Source organism: Onychostruthus taczanowskii, unplaced genomic scaffold, assembly GCF_017590055.1.
Source record: "Onychostruthus taczanowskii isolate IOZ18803 unplaced genomic scaffold, ASM1759005v1 scaffold102, whole genome shotgun sequence".
Taxonomy (NCBI): domain Eukaryota; kingdom Metazoa; phylum Chordata; class Aves; order Passeriformes; family Passeridae; genus Onychostruthus; species Onychostruthus taczanowskii.
Window position 1 is genome coordinate 1,892,098 of NW_024496748.1, and position 18,030 is coordinate 1,910,127.

The 18,030-nt window shown below is 34.0% G+C and overlaps 1 protein-coding gene across 2 annotated transcripts in view; it reads left to right on the forward strand.

The window, feature by feature from the left end:
- The first annotated feature begins 829 nt into the window (after positions 1-829).
- Positions 830-18,030, forward strand: part of CDH9 (cadherin 9) — a 67,505-nt gene continuing 50,304 nt past the window's right edge. Inside the window, exon 1 of one of the 2 annotated variants that reach the window (XM_041412973.1) lies at positions 830-1,060. In XM_041412973.1, the coding sequence (XP_041268907.1) occupies positions 830-1,060 (231 nt within the window). The remainder of the gene's footprint in view (positions 1,061-18,030) is intronic. The other variant, XM_041412981.1, reaches the window with a different exon arrangement.

An 18,030-nucleotide genomic window follows, 5' to 3' on the forward strand; every position in this document is an offset into this window, starting at 1 on the left:
GATTTTTTTAAAACAAAAATTGCTTACAAACTTCCACAGAAAACATCAGAGTAATTTTCAGAAAAACACTAATTACAGTAAGGTCCTATATAATGAAAATTCCCATTAATTCAGAGAAATTATTCAGGGAAAAATTAAATACATTCCAAATGTAGAATTCTTTTCCAAATACAGAATTTTATTAACCCCAGCAGGATTTCTATGAACTCACAGTTGTCTTACAAGTATTTTTGTTCTTGTTTAAAGAATGTGTGGAAGACATCAATAATACTTTACAAATTTCATTTTATTACTTTCTTTCTGCAGAAATAGAAGATCCTCTGGACAACTGGGGGCTAGCAAAGGGAAAGAATGGGATGTGTTAATCACAAAGTAACAGAGAATTCAGATTTGAAGACAGTTCTTAACAGATATTAAGGGAAGATAATATCAGGCTGAGCTGGAAGAGATTAGGTTGGAAGATTTCTTATTTGGGCTCTTTCCTTGTGTCAGGATGCTGCTCGTAGCTAAAGCTTTTAGAGAAAGTATTTTACTCAGCTTGTGTTTTAAATTAATGTCTATGTACTGTGTGAGTGAACTAGTATAAGATGAAAAAGACATTAAAATCTTGACTTAAAACTCTCTGAGTAATTTTCATGTTTATTTGTCATTCCCATGGGTTATTGTGATCAGTAGACTGTATTCCTGTTTCCTCAGGGAAAAGAGTTATTGCAACTTACACAAACACTTTTCTCTGTCCCCTAGGTTTTTCTTACAAAAGGAATATATCATTTGAAAAATTTGTTCTGGTGAATTATTAGAGGAGTGGAGGCTAACAGCATCTCTGGAAATGATGAGGACTCATTCCTTTCTGACAGTTTTGCTTTGGAGCTCTGTGTTTTATGTGGTTCATATGACGCCATCCCAGAAAAGGACTAACAAGCACTCACACAGTGAAAGGATAACAGGATTGTCAGAGAATGATGGAAAAACACTGCACCGCACCAAGCGTGGTTGGATGTGGAATCAATTTTTCTTGCTGGAGGAATACACAGGTCCAGATACTCAATACGTGGGCAAGGTAAGCCTTGTGTTTAAAGGATTCTTTAAAGGTGTTGCATCTAACACCCTTGGTACTTTCACTCCTTCTCCACAGCTGTTTTTCTTTTTGTACAGCAGTGGTCCCAATTTCTCGTTATGTCAAAGCACACCACAGATCACCTGAGGTTCCATGATTGTTCAAAGGTGTGAGAGAAACAAAGAAGTTCAGTGAAAAAAGAAAGGAAACTGTTCAGACTAAAATGTTCCAATTTCTTATTACACATGCCCATGCAAGTTTTATCACTTTTTCAACTGTTAAACATAAATATTAGATAAGAGAATATAAAACTTATGATTTCATTCATCTACATTCTGGCTTTTGCCAGAGTGCTGGGCTGTATACTTTCTCAAGTAAAATACACAGTTCTATTAACAATAAAATTACTGTCTCTCCATGATTCCAAGTAGGGGTGTAGTGTTTGAGGGAAAAAAATCTGGGGTTTGTGATTTATGAAATAATTTCTAAAATTTTACTTAATGGATTGAAAGGCTTTACATTATTTGAGATCTATCTACATCAGATGTTGTCAACAATGACACCTCTGAATTCCAGTTGTCTCCAGTCCTACCTTTTCTGATAACATGACACTCAAAAATGTCTAGATATTTAGCCCTCTGGTGTCACGCCATCCACAGATCTGACTTATAGTCTAGTATAACCAAGTTATCTTTATCAAGATCTAGAATATCAGAGATCTAGAATACACCGAGAGTGTATAGCAATAGAATACCGAGAGTGATTTGCAATTAAGGAAATGTTTATCTTAATGGCTTAAATTAATAAATGTCTGGTTCAGTTTCTGTCATTCATCCACAATGCTGTCCACTATGTCTTATTGTCAGGTGACCCTCTCATTTTCAGGTGACTAGCTACTAAACTGATTTGGACATTTGTAGATAAAAGCTCCAAAATATTTTTGAACATTAGCTAATATCGCTGGTTGTGGGAGACATAATCATCTGGAAACCATTAAAATCATCTCCCTATATTAAGAAACAAATGTCAAAGAAGTCAGCCCTTGTAACTAAGAACTTTATTCTTACCTTATTCATACCAGCACCTGTACAATTCTGTTTTCCATGAAATGCATTCTAATCTGAAGTAGCAGAAATGAGACAAAGGCAAATAATCCAATGGCTAGATCTGTTTATCAGTGTCAAAAATAGGAAGGTTTGTTGTAGGCAAAAGGGTCTTCAATAGAGGATGAACTAATTGCATAGATATACCTATAAAAACAGCAATGTGTTTGCAAGTATTATTGAATATTGAGTAGATTTGTCAAGAAAACATACAAAAAGGTGCACAATAATTCAAACTCCATAGCTGTAAATCTACCTAGACTGACAGAAATAGACTGATTTTTTTTTTAGTAGAAATCTGTCATAGAGGAGAAGCAAATATCAAACATTAGAGCTGCTTCCAATTTCAGTCCCACTGAATATAGATGAATGACTTCAAACTATTTTAACACTCAAATAAATTAAGCTTATATCAAGAACATCACCACTATCCCTGTTTCACAAAAGGAATGCTTGCATGTTATATTGCAAGAGATGCGAACTTACCAGAGTAAGGTAAGATTCCATCTTACTTATTTCAAACTAACAAAAATTTATTGGAAATTATTACCATATACTTAAGTCCAGGAAGAAAAACCAGATGGCTGTAGAGCAGATGGATCTGAGATGTTTCACTTCTTTTAACTCAAATTACATGTTGATATTTTTTACACTTTATTGCAAAATATTACAGAAAGACCCCTGAAAGACATCAGCATCACTGATTCTCTAAACAGGTGGAAATGACCCCAAACATTATCACGTGTTCCAAAGAAGAGGTGCATTGAACTGATGAACTCCATGTGTTTTCATTGATTTTATAACAGTTTATACCATGATGAAATGATCCCAGTTCTGTCCTCAGTGGTACAAAACTACAGTACATACATTTTGCGTTAGTTCAAATTATCATAGGTACATGTGACGTACAGCACCAAGAGGGAGCTGCTACAACAAGAAGTCAAAGAAGGATTTTTTTGAAAAAAAGAAAAAGCACCCTAACAAGTTCAGGGAACAACATTATTCTGAGAAAGGCTTAAATCCCAGGTTTAGTATTCTCCTCTTCAAAGTGATGGTAATTAGCGAACTAGTATGTGTGAAGTAAGAGCACTTTTATTCCAACCCATGGGGACTAGTTCATAGCAAGCATTCTTATCTATCACCTCTTTAATATGGATATGCACAGGCAGATGGGTTTCTGGGGTAGAATAACAAATGTAGTACTAAGATTTAAATAAACTTAATTAAGAAACTTTATCCAAAAATAAACTTCTAGGGTATCATAGCCATAATATTAAAAAAATTAGTAATTTTTATAGTTGAGTTGTTGGCAGCCACCCTTAAAGGTCGGGGGATATATGCAGAACAATTGCCTTGTAAATGTGATGGAAGTTAAGGTAAATCCAGACAACTTACCATCCACCTCACATCTTTCTTTCCTTCCGCAAACTCAGAGTATTCATGTCTCAAATGCAGGTGAATGCATAAAATACATTGTTTTTAAAATGTATAGGGAGGTAAACAATGCTCTAGAGAGTTTACAAATGAAATATTCAGTCAGACACATATGTAAGGTAAGCAGTACCAGAGTCCCATTTAAAAATTAGATAAGAACAAAAAATAAATTCTAAAATATAAGAATGCTATGTTCTTTCCAAATGCCTGTTGTCTAGTGAGATGTGTATTTAAATCATATTATTAATGGGAGGAATTTTCAGAGGATCTAGTGAGAGAAACTGTAAAAGCTAATTCTGCCTACTAAGAATTCACAGAAAAAGTGGATTACAATACAGCATTATTAGTTAAATTTATAAAATTAATTTCTTTTTAAAGGGAGAAAAACAATCTGATAGGTTTTTGTTATAAAATAAGAAGGTGTTCTTGTTAGAAGAGAAAATAAACACCTGACTACATGTCATATCTGGGAATCTCCTTTTCTTTTGCGAAGGAGGGGCCATAGATCCAGCCTCTCAGCTGCTACTAACTTTAAGCCCCTTGCAGAACCTGAGAAATGAAAGTTAAAACACTGATATTCTATGACAAAATTTTACCAAATCTACTCACTTCCTAACAACCTATCCAGAGAGATAATTATCTTAAAAATGGACAAGCAGTTCTGGAAGTATTAAAATGCTGATGAGGATGATGTTTATTAATCACAGAAAAAAACTTGCACAGATGGCTCTAACCATATAACCCTCAAGGAAAAATTAGTTTTATTTTCCAATTGATATCTTATTATCAATAACATAATATTGATTTTATGTGGCTCCATTTCTAAATGACATAACTGCTACCCACTGAATGGACATCACTTGTGCATAATGGCAAATACCTTTAACTCCACTTCTTATGAAACATCCCTAGATAAAAATAAATAGACCTGATCACAATCATGAGACGCTTTGGAAAACATGGTCCTTTATGGTTTGAACAGTATATTGAAGTGATTTCAAGAGATGAAATTTCCCCTCCTTTAAGTCACTCAATTACATTTTTTACATGGAAGCTCTTCTCTCCCTATATCAAAAAGGTACCTTGCTAATAAAATCTGCTAATCTTGATGGACAGATAAGGGGTGAAGTACCATGCAATATATGTCACAAGCATTCATAAACATTACAATCAAACACCTGCCATATCCCAGAATTTTAAAAAGAAGGAACAAAAAAGAATAAAAACATTTTTTTTCACACCACCTGCAATTTTTCTTTCTCATAATAAAGGAGGAAATACAAAACAAAAAAAAATCACAAATGTCGCTGCTCCAAATTATCTGCACGAATAACCTTCCATTTAACAACTTCCATAAAAACAAATTAACTAGGTTCTGCATGTCATAAACAGCATTTAAATTGGATGAAAACTGAAGAATTATCTCCTATCACCAGTTAATCAAAGAATTTTTTTCATGACATTTTGTGTCTTCATGAGACTTATAAAGTGAAAAGGAAAATAGTAAAAGGGTAAATTTTTAGGTTGTTTTTTTTTTTTTGGCGAGGGGGAGATGTTTGGTTTGGTTTTGTTTTTGGAAGGGCAGGGTACAACATATATTTAAATGCAGCCACTTCTTTCTTGTAATCTACATTTATAATATTCAGACATCTGCAAGTAAGGTTGTATGCTATAGCAATCTCTCTTAAATGAGAGAGACAAAACCAAAAGAACTTAATTAAACTTAATAAATAATTATTAACTTTATAGCTATTTAACTCAAAAACAATAAAAGAGGTATCACTGGATTGCCAACCTCACCAGACTTGGTTATTTGTAACAAAAATTGGCTCAAATGCCCCTCTGTACTGAACAGTTTTGAGGTTTTTTCCTTATTATTTAATGGAATTTGATAATAATTTCTTGCAAATATAGATGCAAATGTATTAATGGCTAAAAATATTATTTCACATTATTTTGCTCTCTGCCTTTGGTGCACCTACCAGTCCAGAGTAGGCTCCCTCTCAATATGAAAAGCAGCAGAGAAGTTTGAAACCTGAGACCAGTAAAGCACTTTCTTCATTAGTCTTATCTTCATTCATGTCCAGTGAACATTTTCTTGAGGCCTTGGCTATACTCAAGCTCTGCTCTGAGCAGTTTGGGAAGAAGAGGCTTATTGCTCCAGGGGTGACCCCAAAAAGCTGGCTCTTGGCAACACTGCAATGCCCAACCATCAATAACCTTAGTTGCTCCATCCTGAAGCATAATGTTTTCTTCCACAGTAGTTTTTACTAATTACCTAATACTATTTTCTTTGTATACTGAATTTTTATCTTTATCTTGCATTTTTAGTGAGAGACAGAACTTATTTTTTCACTTGTGACCTAAATCAATTTATGCAATTTTTCCATAAAGATTTCTTTATAGCATTTGTTACTTTTCCTCTACAGAGACAGTTTAAGAGTGACCTGAAAGGATGAAAGAATGTGCAGGTGCACTATCCTCTCAGAGTTTCAAGTGTGCCCTCTACTTTGTTGCAGCTACCTTCCATTTGTTGCCCCTGTAAAACATTTGCAATCAGAACAGCAACTAAATATGGCTTGAAACAGAATGGTTTTTGATATCTTTAAACTTAGCACAATGGTAAATTAAAAAAGAAAAACCTAAAAAGGAAAAATACCCCCACAGAATCATGAAAAAATCATACGCTTCTACCATTTAAAGATTCAATTCAACTGGGAGAAGATTTCATCATATTCTTAATATATTCCATCTAGTATGTGCTGTATCTCAATGCCATCTTATAAATCACAACTTTTGAAGAAGATATAATAAAATATTTTCATTAGAATCATCATTCCTAAAGTAAAACCAATAATCTAAATTGAATAAAAGATGAAAAAATTAGTAGGGTGTCCTTTTGTTTTTCCTTTCTCAGACCTCAAGTTTTTCCTTGTATTTGAGTAAATACAAGGAAATAATGACGTATCAGAACAGAAAGGGGAAAAAATAGACAGTAAATACCAAAGAAATAAGAAAAACTTTCTGACCAATATTTAAAAATATTAAAGAGAAAAATTATTTGATTTGTAAATTAATATATCATCTCTTACACTGCATTCTTCAGTTAGCACATTTTTCAATAAATATTTGATCTAGTTTTAAGCATTCATATCCTAGGCAAATGAACGACCAAAATGAAGGTAAAATTGAAACAGACAAACAGAAGGGAAAAAATTTTAGAAGTGCCACAAGAAGTCCGTGTCTTCGACACATTCACAAATTAATTGCAAACACCAATAGGGAGCCATAGTTTTACTTGTTTAAAAAGAATTTATTTTCTGGAGGCTTTCAACATAAACCTTATTAAAAAATCACTGACAGTAAAATTTATTTTTGTCAAAAAATAATAAAAACAAAATCTTCAATAAATTGTGCTATTTTAAAAAGAAGGCTGGAGGGCCAGGGAAGAAAATTATGAAGACAAATGCTACATCTTCCAAACACAATGGGACTCTGTTTTTCTAGAAAATATAGCAGTAATTTCTGACAACCTAAACACATTTTTGATTGAAGTTTCAAATATAGTGACAGAGATCACTAAGAGTTATTAGAGATCTAATCACATCATGCATAACCCAATTATAAACAGTTTAAATAGGAAATATTTCAAATGTTACATTGCAAGAATGGGCCTAAGCTGAAATTTTGCTGTCAAATTTGAACATCATATTTCATATAAAATAAAGAATTTTTTTTAAAAAACAATTGCAATGATCAGAGGCTTCAAGGACATGAATAACAAGAGTGGGTTGGCATTGTTTGGTACAGATAGAGAAGCTGTCATGAGATCTGACAGCTTCTGTTTCTTCAGCTACATAAAAGGCTGTTTAAAAAACAATCTGAAGTTCTTGTCATGTTCAGGGTGAGAAGTTGGGTTCATATTGTCATAAAGTTGATTTACAGTTATCATCAGGAAAAAGTTTTTGATGGTAAATACAGTCAATACAGTTAAGTACTAGGCAAAGAAGTCTCAGAGAGACAGGATTATATTGATACTGGAGATTTTCATGACAAACCAAAAACATGCCAGAAAGGTGACAATGATCCTACCCAGAGGCTGAAGCCTGTGTTTTGCTTTAGGCCCCTGACTGTTCTGTTCTCAAGGATTCTGTGTATATTTTTCAAGTTCAACTGCTAAATCAGCTAAAATTATTTTGAGGGGAAAAATTTAAATAAAACAAACCAAAAAAAAAAAAAAAAACCCTGAACCAAAATAAACCAGGAAATATAAGAAATTAGGAAATCTCAAAGCTTTCATTGCAAATTTCCCCTCTATCCTTTCCCTTGTTTTTTCTATTTCCTTCTCCTCTTTGGGGACAGAACATCCAGACTGCAATGATTTTCAGTTTAAGAAGAACAAAACAGGAAGCTATCAAATATGTACCTTTATAGATACTTAATGCAAAAAGGTAAGTTTTCAATGTAATTTTTGAAAATTTAGCAACACTAACTGAAAAGCTCACCCACAGCAAAAATGTAGGCATCTAAAAAATTACTAAGCTACTTTTAAAGCTAAAGTCAATACAAGACAATTCAACATAGGCAAAACCAGCAATATTTCTCCAATTCTTTTCCCTTTTCCCTCTCTCCCTCCATGCTTCTCTCAGGTGTGGAAAATTTCACCCAATGTGAATTATGGGTGAATTATGTTCCAATATGGGTACGTAATACCCAACCTAGCAGCAATGGCGTGGAGTCTACTTTATAGTTCACCTCAATGCTTGCTCTTGGCTTAGTCATAGCTATCCTTCCCTGGGGATGTCCTGAGTGTGCTCAGAGTACCAAGGGGGTGGGACCAGACAACAGGAATGGGGGGGCCTCCCCTGTGTTGTTCACTGGAATTTAGTATGCTGACAAACTAATAAGAAAACAAAACTTGAAGTAAAAATCACCTGTTTTAAAGACACGGTGGGCATGGAGAATGGAGTCCTCTTCTGTCTGCAGTGGTAATTTCCAGCTGCCAGTTAAAACATAATTTTCATTTTAATAAAAATGTTTTTCTGAGCTTAAAAGTCTCTTGTTCTTGTCAAGCTCCAAATATGAAAAGGCATAAGAAGATCTGGCTTGAAGATCTATCTGGCTCAGGAACTTGGCACAATAGTTATGGTAATTGTTATTCGTAGAATAGTTCTATCTTATTAAAACTTCCTTGGCTAGTATTTCTTAACCTTGCAGCATTAAGCCTGGGAAAGAAGATTAGACCAGTGGCAATCTGCAGACCTATCATTATTTATTATCAGGCAATCATTTATTGTGCATGAAAAGGTGGGAGGCTGAGGAAAATGTGTTTTGTGAGATATTTTTCATTAGGTTGCTTATTTATTCCCTTGATTACATTATGGGAATGATTCTGGAGAGGGAAAGGGCTTTGACTGTATTGTGGTTTACTGGTGTCTGCCAGCCCAGTGATAGAGTGCAAAAGCCATCAGAGCAAAACCATATGAGACTACCTAAAAAGGTCGATTTAACAGTATCAAAGGATGGTATTTTGCAATGTCTTGTCTGTCAGGGAGAGGGTTATGAATAGTCATCTTGACAACAAATAGTGAAGCTGCCAACAAGCAACTGCCAAGAACAGCAAGTGTTTTCTTCCTATATGTGCCCAATACATCCAATATTGTGTATTGCAGGAATCATCACACATTTCAGTCTTTTGGAAACTGAAAAAAAAAATAAAAATGTTAGTCCAGTCCATGTAATTGGCCAATTTAACACTATGTTGGATATCAATCAAAAGAGGAACCTGTGTACTCTTAGCAGTTTTGGAAATACATAACCATGGTCCGATCATTGCTGTATGTATTGCTGCAGCAGCACAAACACATTGGGAAAACTTCTGCTCACTCTTACACCAACCTAGGGTCAAGACGCTGCTGAAATCCTTCTTTTCTGTTTTTACATAACAGAATGTAGTAAAATTAATAAGAAAGCATTGCAACCTCCATGAACATTTCAGAAATCACAAATTCCTCTCTTTCTTCACGTTTCAGATACAAGTATACCCATTTCAGATGGAAGCCACTATAGCAGTTTTGTCAAATTTTGAAAGCAAGAAAATAATAACAAGGGTGATAATATTAATTGAATAATTTTACTGAAAAGAAATTTTTGTTATGTATTCTCCATTTCATTAGGAGCAACCTAAGGAGAAATAGCACCAATTCTCCCTTACATTAGTTGTAAAGTTCTTGCCAGAATCTCAAAGTGGTCTTTAGAATGGTTGATTCAGGTACAAGATGGAATTTTTATCCCATATCCTGCCATAAAAATAATTGGTAATGCTGGAAATAATTATTAATAAAATTTGGCTAAATTTTTGTTCTATATAATTTTTGCTTTATTTTTTCCATCTGTAAACATTCCTCTAATGACACTTTTCCTCAGAACATCTCTGTGTATGAGTTGTTCCCACACAATATTACAAAAAAGAGCTCTGGAATAGAATGACAATAGCCAAGAAATATTGGGCTAAATGGTATATCAGGGAACACTATGAAAAGGAGAAAGATACGGAACCAAATATTTACTATCTACCTACTTGGGGAACAGTGCTTGAATGCTTGAATTTGTGATATAATCGATTGCTTTAACTTTTCCTAAAGCATAACAATGACCAAGACAGATACTAAATGGGATATTTTTATACTTCTACTCAAGCATTCATAAAATTAATCTACCTAACTTAAAATATGTATTTGTCTTAAAATTTGTTTCTGTCACCACCTGTAGGCATTTTTGACCTTTGAACTTCTAGCTGTAACTACACATTTCTGACTAAGAGCTGAATTAAACTAAATTTCCAAATATTGAGAATAAATTTGGTTCTTATATAAAATTTCTGGTTTACAACTTCTATGCAGTTAAAGTGGAATTAAACACTAATATATCACACTGATAAAATTTTGTAAGTACTGATGTAACCTTTAAAAATGGTGCTCTTCTGATAGTTCAGTCTTACAGGGATTGTGGAAGTAAACATATTTTTCTTTTTAATAAGCATTTCTGATGAATGAACCCTGTCAAATACCAGGAGGTAACAGAGCATTAAATGTTTATATAGAACAGGTAGCTGACTGATAAGAACAAATTAAGAAATGAAAAACAAAATATTAAAAGTATTTGCTTTCCCTTTCTCTCTACCATTACACTGTTTGCACTTAAAAGGGTGAGATTAAAATCCTTGTAAAGCAATAATTTTTTAAAAAGAAGAGGGAAAAAAGACTGTATGTTCTGTGTAAAACAAGTGACTAAAAGAAATAAATATTTGCCTTTAATTTTAAACCTATATTGATTAGATATAAACAATTTGTGTGGACAATAAAATTAATTCGAAGAGGAATTTGGCTTGGAAGTAAATATTTCTGTATCCATCGTCACTGAAGCAAATGGAAGGAAAGTTGTTGCAAGAAAGCAAAATAAATCACTAAAGTGTGGGGGTTTTTTTGGTTTTTTTTTGTTTTTTTTTTTTTTTAACTCTAAATTTTTCAGAACATGCAAATACATTAATCTCTGTAAAGGCTACTAATTAGGAAATGGAAGTGGTTTGATTGCCACACACTCCATATGAAAAATTTAGAATCACATACAGAAAAGAATGAAGTGAATGGAAAAATATGAGTCTGTAGAAGAAGAAATTCTTTAGTGCCGCAAAAATACAGAGGGAAACAGGAACCATCCATTCTGTTTTCATCTTATTATAGATAATGCAGTTAATTTTCTTTGTACTTCAGGTGGCTAAATCTGGTCTAACTTCATATTGTGTAAAAGAAAAAGAAGGAACAAGCCCCCTCCCCCCCATAATTTAAAGTCCTTTCATTGTCCTAAAAATTATGAAAATATATATATGTGTGTGTGTATATCCATGTAAATCACTGGTTTATGTTCAGGATAAAGAAAGGATTTATATTGATCTGTTTGATGCAAATAAAAGAGAAAAGGATAAGTCAAATGTTAAAATCATGATTCTAGGATTAATAATTTCCACATCCATAAGTATAATTCAATTAAATTTATCAAAGCATTTTACATTAAATGAACATCACCTATGGTGAGACAGGCACTGACAAAACGTCTCTTCTTCTGAGGAGAAAATTGTAACAAAGTTGCTGAAACAATGATTTCAGGTGACAGAACAAGTCAATGACAACTGTGTGATGCAGAACAGAATAGCTACTACAGAATAGATAGGGACAAGTTCACAGAATAGCAAGGCTTATTATTTGGAGAAGTCAAGACAGAAAGGACAGCACTCATCAGGAGTGAAAACAATTTGAAAAAAAAAAAGCACTTCTGTTCCCTTATTTTGATAATAACAAAATCTCAAGTTCTGTCTTAAAACCTATTTTCAAATGATTAACAAGATCATGGTCAACATCTGAATCCAGTTGAAGTTGTAGGATAATTAGCAAAACAACCAGTTTTACTGTGTGTGCTGTGTCCTTCTCCAAAGCACAGAGAATTTTCTTAGACAAAAATGGATTTCAGAAAAGAACGGAGATAGTCATCATTGAGTTCTCCAGTTCTCTCCCCACCAATATTTTTCATAAAGTTATTAGAAAATTAACATCAATGCAATCAGAATTTTATCTCCCTTAACCACATGCAAATGCATTGACTATCCTTGCTGTTGAACAAATAATATAACTATTCCCTTATGCACCTCCTGCTGCTTGTTTTTTTTTCATTAATATTTGAATTAAAAATCTTTTTATTAAATCCCTCCTAAATAACTCCAGCACTGTCTAATTTCTCCTTCTTAATCTCACTTCATCTGATCAGTCTGCAGACTCAGCTATTAAATTAAACACGAAGAAACACTGTGAGTGTGCAGGGTTTTATGCTTGGTTTGGGCCTTACACTTTGATTTCTCTAGGCACTACTTCCCTTTCATGGAGTTTTCATCTGAAGCCCCAGGGAGCCTTGTCCTGGCTCCCTTCTAAGCCACAATCTTCATGTTTAATCAGACAGGTACAGTCAGCCTGTGGTTTGTGCAGAACCCGAAGTCCATCTCAGGCACCCTCCAAACACAGTTACACTCACCAGTTTCTGTTTCTGTGCCATGGAAGTCATTAAGCAGTGTTGACAACTATTCCAGCCACTGCCTTGTCTTTGCCCTCATTACAGTTATGACTTTCAAATTTTGAAACAAGATTTAAAAGAACTATATGAGTAAGTAATGCAAATTTCAATAAATGCAAAATGAGTGACGAATAAGAAAAAGAAAAATATAGACTAAACATTTTTTTTCCTAATTACTGGTTTTCAGGACACTCTTCTTAATAAAATAGCTTCCCTTAGGAAGCTACCTTATCATAACATAGATTCAAGGCTTGGTTCTTATTATGCCCTGTCCTGATTAAAACCTTTTTCTTTGATATACCTACCTTTAAGAATCTGCTTCCCAGATTTTTCCAGGGGCAGGGCATATGCCTCTCTTGGAGCAGACATGGGTCAGGGGAATTGCACTCACAGTGATGAAGGTATGACATGGATAACTCTACAGAATAGTTTCACTAACTGTGCTTGAGCAGGTATGACAATTCACATTTTCAACACAGCAGAACAAAGAAACAGTATAATACTTAAAACTAATTTCACTTTGTGCTTTTATTTTTTTTTGCCAACACTGTAAATAAATAAGCAGTAACAAAGGACCTTAGTGATAATTTTAACAATGACCTTGCCTTTTTTCCAGTACTGTTCCTTTGAAAATTTGGTTTTAGATAAACATTTAAAATATTTAATCTGCCGCCACATAACAATGGAATTCTGAAATTAGGAATCACCTTCTTGTGAGGTGTGTACAGTGTCCACAAAATATTTTATGTACAAGTTTGCAAAGCAGGATCTTAGGAAAAATAAATCATTTTAGAATTAATCTATGTAGTAGAGGTCATTCTGAATCAATAAGCATGAAAGTCAGCATAATGGCTTTTCAGGTTTGAAATGCATTAATGCAAAAACAAGTATGCTTTAAGGAGAGTAAATAATATATTTTGAATATTTCTGGAAACCACATATCCAGCAGCTTAAAAAAAAATTCAGTCAGCAGGTCTATCATCTGGTTTTGTTTGCTGGGTGCTGAAATCCTGGAAGTCTGTTTTCATATTTAAGGCCAAAAAAGACTCTGATCATATTAGCTTACATCTCAATATCCATTATACTACATGACTTCCTAAAACCCATGGAGTCTTGATCAGTGCATAACTGTCAATAAGTATACATATCTATCTATCTATTTATATACATGCACATGACATTATGATCAGAAGTGACAAAATACTCAAATATTCCTGTTATTGATATATTCTTGAGGTTGTTGTGGATGACCCATTCCTGGAAACACTTAAACACTCAGTATATTCAGTCAATGCAGTCATTGTTCAAAGTTAGGGGAATGGATAACCAGACAAATTAAAGAACATCAGATTCATAAAAGATAATAGAATGGAACAAATCACAAAACCAAATACAGGTCTATTATAATCTAAAAGTTCTAAATTCTGGGGCCACTGAGGCAGGGACACTAACATAATCAAAAAGTACACTGGTCAGAATGACTTCTCTCCTAAACCAGCACCTCCTGTTGCCTCTGAGATAAAGTACTTGGCTAAAAAACCACTGGTTTCCCTTATTAGAGTATTTCTTTTAAGCTTATTAGTATAGAGGTGAGCTCAGAGCAATTAGTTCTGCAGAGGGTAGGGATAATCCATCCATATGAAAAACTCATGTTGCTTCTAGGCCAGAGCTTTTATTCCTGCATATCATTGTGAACATCTTTTGGAACCAAAGAACATTTGAGTGCCTCTAAAACAGCAAGGAAAGTCATGCACACAGCCAGATTTCACTCAGGAGCTTCTGGCGAAAGAAAACTCCATGAGAAAGGTATCCTCTGCTATTGTGAAGTATTTAAAATAGTGATGGATTTAACATCCCTTTCCAAGGATTGATTAAAGTGACAGTGTTTGGTGTTATGACGTCATAATTTCTGACCTATAGACACAATTGATGACTGGAGTCACTTCCTGTAAATCTGTATCTTATGTTATGGAGCAGAAAAATGTGTATGGCAAACCATAAATAATAGCAAAAAAAAGTTGGCTCTTTTCATCAGGCTGAAAACCTCTAACTCAGTTGTTGATTTGGAGAGTACAAAGAAAAAATTGTATGTGCTCTGAAATCCAGTTCTTTGTACAGAAGAAAGGATGCAACCACTTTTGCAGGTTTGACTACAACTTATCATAAAGGGCACAGGAGATACAGAAGGTAAGAAGGGTAAGGAGATGCATGAGGATACAGCTCTGGTTTCCAGGACTCCTTCTTACATATGCAGAATATATATATGGAATTTCCCCATGTCGTGTTTGTATCATACGAACCAAAAGACTACTAAGAATTCTGCTGAACTCTTCCCGAATGGAAACAAGATTTACCCTTAAGTATTTAGTAAAAATCAGAACCTGCAGCTGATGTCAGCGGTGTTTTTTGCAATATCATTCTCTCGAGAATTGCTAACGATAGACAGCTGAACACAAGAACCAGATGCTGGAAAGCAGAAGATAAGGAAAGTAAATGTCATTTGCCTTGTTTAATATACAGTCACTCAGGCTGTATATCACACACAGAGTCTGGTTGTTTAATTAAGAAGTTTGTGCTGATGTCACAAATTCAAGTCAGGTAAATACATTGCGATTTAGCACATACATAAAACTTTTGATTAAACACACATAAATAGGAAATTAAAGCAATGCATGTAATGCTATTTCAATCCACACTGAAGAACTACTGCAGCTATTAAGATGTCTTTAGAGTTTTTAATTACTTAAAATGCTAATGAAAAAGAATATTGGCTGAGCTGCTGTTGATGCTGTATCCTAACTGCTGTGGATCTCACATAGGTCTGAAATTATACAGAAGGGGCACTAGTTAATATCCTGCCTGTCACTAGCACTCAATACATTGTGTGTGAGATTTTAGGTTTGGCTGAGATGATACCAGCCCTTATTTCAAGCACACCATTTTCATTTTTTTTATTAGAATTTTTTTTTTCAGGTAATACTTATCCTCTTTCACATATACTGTCTTCTTTCACACTTCTGTATACACAACCTTCTTTAATTGGAACAAGCTAAGAACAATAATTACAGTCAAATTTTCAGGCTCAAATCAATTTGTGGTTTAATATATCCTGGTATAACATGGAAAACTCAATTTCTTTCTGTTTCACAGTTTCAGAATAAATAGCATCCTATAATCACCATATATGAATAGAAATTGATGTAAATAGACACATGGCTTTGTAGAAGAAACATACACACATTTTCCTTTACTTAGCATGTTTCTTCCCTCAGGCCAGGAGCTTTAGCTAAAAACTGTGATTAAAGGTGTTTGAAGAATCCTACAATTAGAGAAATCTTCTTTATTTTTCTCTAGTTATAGAAAGGGTCACTTTGGACACACCTGAATAGCTTATGCTTCCATGTCCCTTCCCATTGCTTGCTATAATACTTAGTGTTTTAAAATTTAAACAGATATAAGGATATTTCAAAGAATCATACTAAATATGACAGTAAATAACTATTTCAGGTTGATAGTTCATGCCATGTACAATCTATTATTCTTTCTCTACACATTTCCCAGAGTCAGGAGGTCTGGCTACATTACAACCAAACCGCAGCACTTTCTAGCTATAGAGCTATTGATACAATGCTTCAAGTTTATGAAACATCTGAACAATTCCTCCCCCCTTTACAGTATTTCTGACTTTAAAACTCTGCACCTTTTCACCCACCCATGTGTATCTGTATTCTAACTTTGCTGTACCATGCAATCCTGATTCACCAACACACCCTTTCAGAGGGTGTTCACTTGTGTTCTGGTAGTAGTTTCACCAGCTTGGACTTCATCTCCCTAAAATATGCAGATATAAGAATTTAATGCCACCCACCAAAGAGTTTGTTTACAACCACCCCCCAATGTATTTTCTTCACTTTAAAGGTAAGGAAAGAAAATTGTTCACTCCTACTAGAAAGCATTTTCAGGCTGGGTCAATCCATGACACAGGCAAATAGACACAGGACATCCAGATTCTTCTGCAGGAGATAGCTGTGTGGGTGGAGACAGTGGAAGTAAAAGATGGGTAGTAATAGACCTTTTTCTCAACCAAGATACAGAGGCACACTGTAAACCTCCTAATTCGTAAGCATTAGCAGAGTGCCTATCACAACATAAACAGGGGTCTGTCCTCTCCCAGTTTAACTTTGTCTTTAATTTCCCCTCTCCCCTCTCCACAAAGGAGATTGTAACTCTTTTCTGAATTTAGGCTACAAAATAAGTGTTTTCACTGTATTTATTCATAACCATCACTAGTAATAAGTGGCTCTTACTGCTTTTTTTTTCTCCTTTTCTTCTGCAACAATAGTTGTACAGAAGTAAACTGCAAATAAAATAAAATCTAAATGAAGTCTGGCAATTTCTTGCTTCTCAATGCAGTAAATTCATTCATATTACTATATAATTTGTTAACTGTGTCCATTGATTCTCTCCTCTTCCATTGATTATATGTCTGCCTAACTTGAAAAGAGTTACTGTTTATTACAAACAGTTAAGAATGAGATTGGCTGCAGTTTACTGGAAATTTAGTAAATCAAAACTGAATTAATAAGAAACATGGACCTTTAAGGAACTCTTTTCTAAGGTAATATTCCTTTTTTTTTTTTACTCTATATTGTGTTTGACATTCCCTACCCAATTCCTGAACTTAACAATTTGAGATACCTTTTCACTTCAAAGAATACTGATGTCTTGTCTACTGTATATAACAGTACTTTTGAGAGAAGTCATGAATTAGCCTCAGACACACTAAGAATGCCTAGTCAAATAAAATACTGCCTAAAACCAAGAAGTTATGTGCCATAAACATCTTTTTGATAAATACGGAGTACTAAATAGGGATGAAGTGTAAACTAGTGGAGCAAGGTACTTGATTTAAGGAAAATAGAATTATGATACAGAACTCTGAGATAATCTCTGCCTGCTTACTCATTTTTTTATTGAAAAATAGAGTAACAGTGATCCACATAAAATTATGTCAAGATTTTTGAGAAGATCAAGATTTCAATTATCACATCACGTAAAAATACAGTTCATAAAACTGGAGAGACAAGCTAATTTGAGACATTTTATCTAGGTTAAAAAAAAAAAAAAGAAAGAAAAAAAAAGAAAAGAAAGAAAAAAAAAGATTGTGAGGCTATTTATAAGTTTACCCATATTTATAAGTCATATAGTGTTAAAAAAATAAGTGGTTGTCATTCCCCTAATCATTACTAATATCTTTGTCTCTGATGATCCACAGGAAAATTTGTGTTGAGAATTTTTTAGCCAGTCACACAGAAG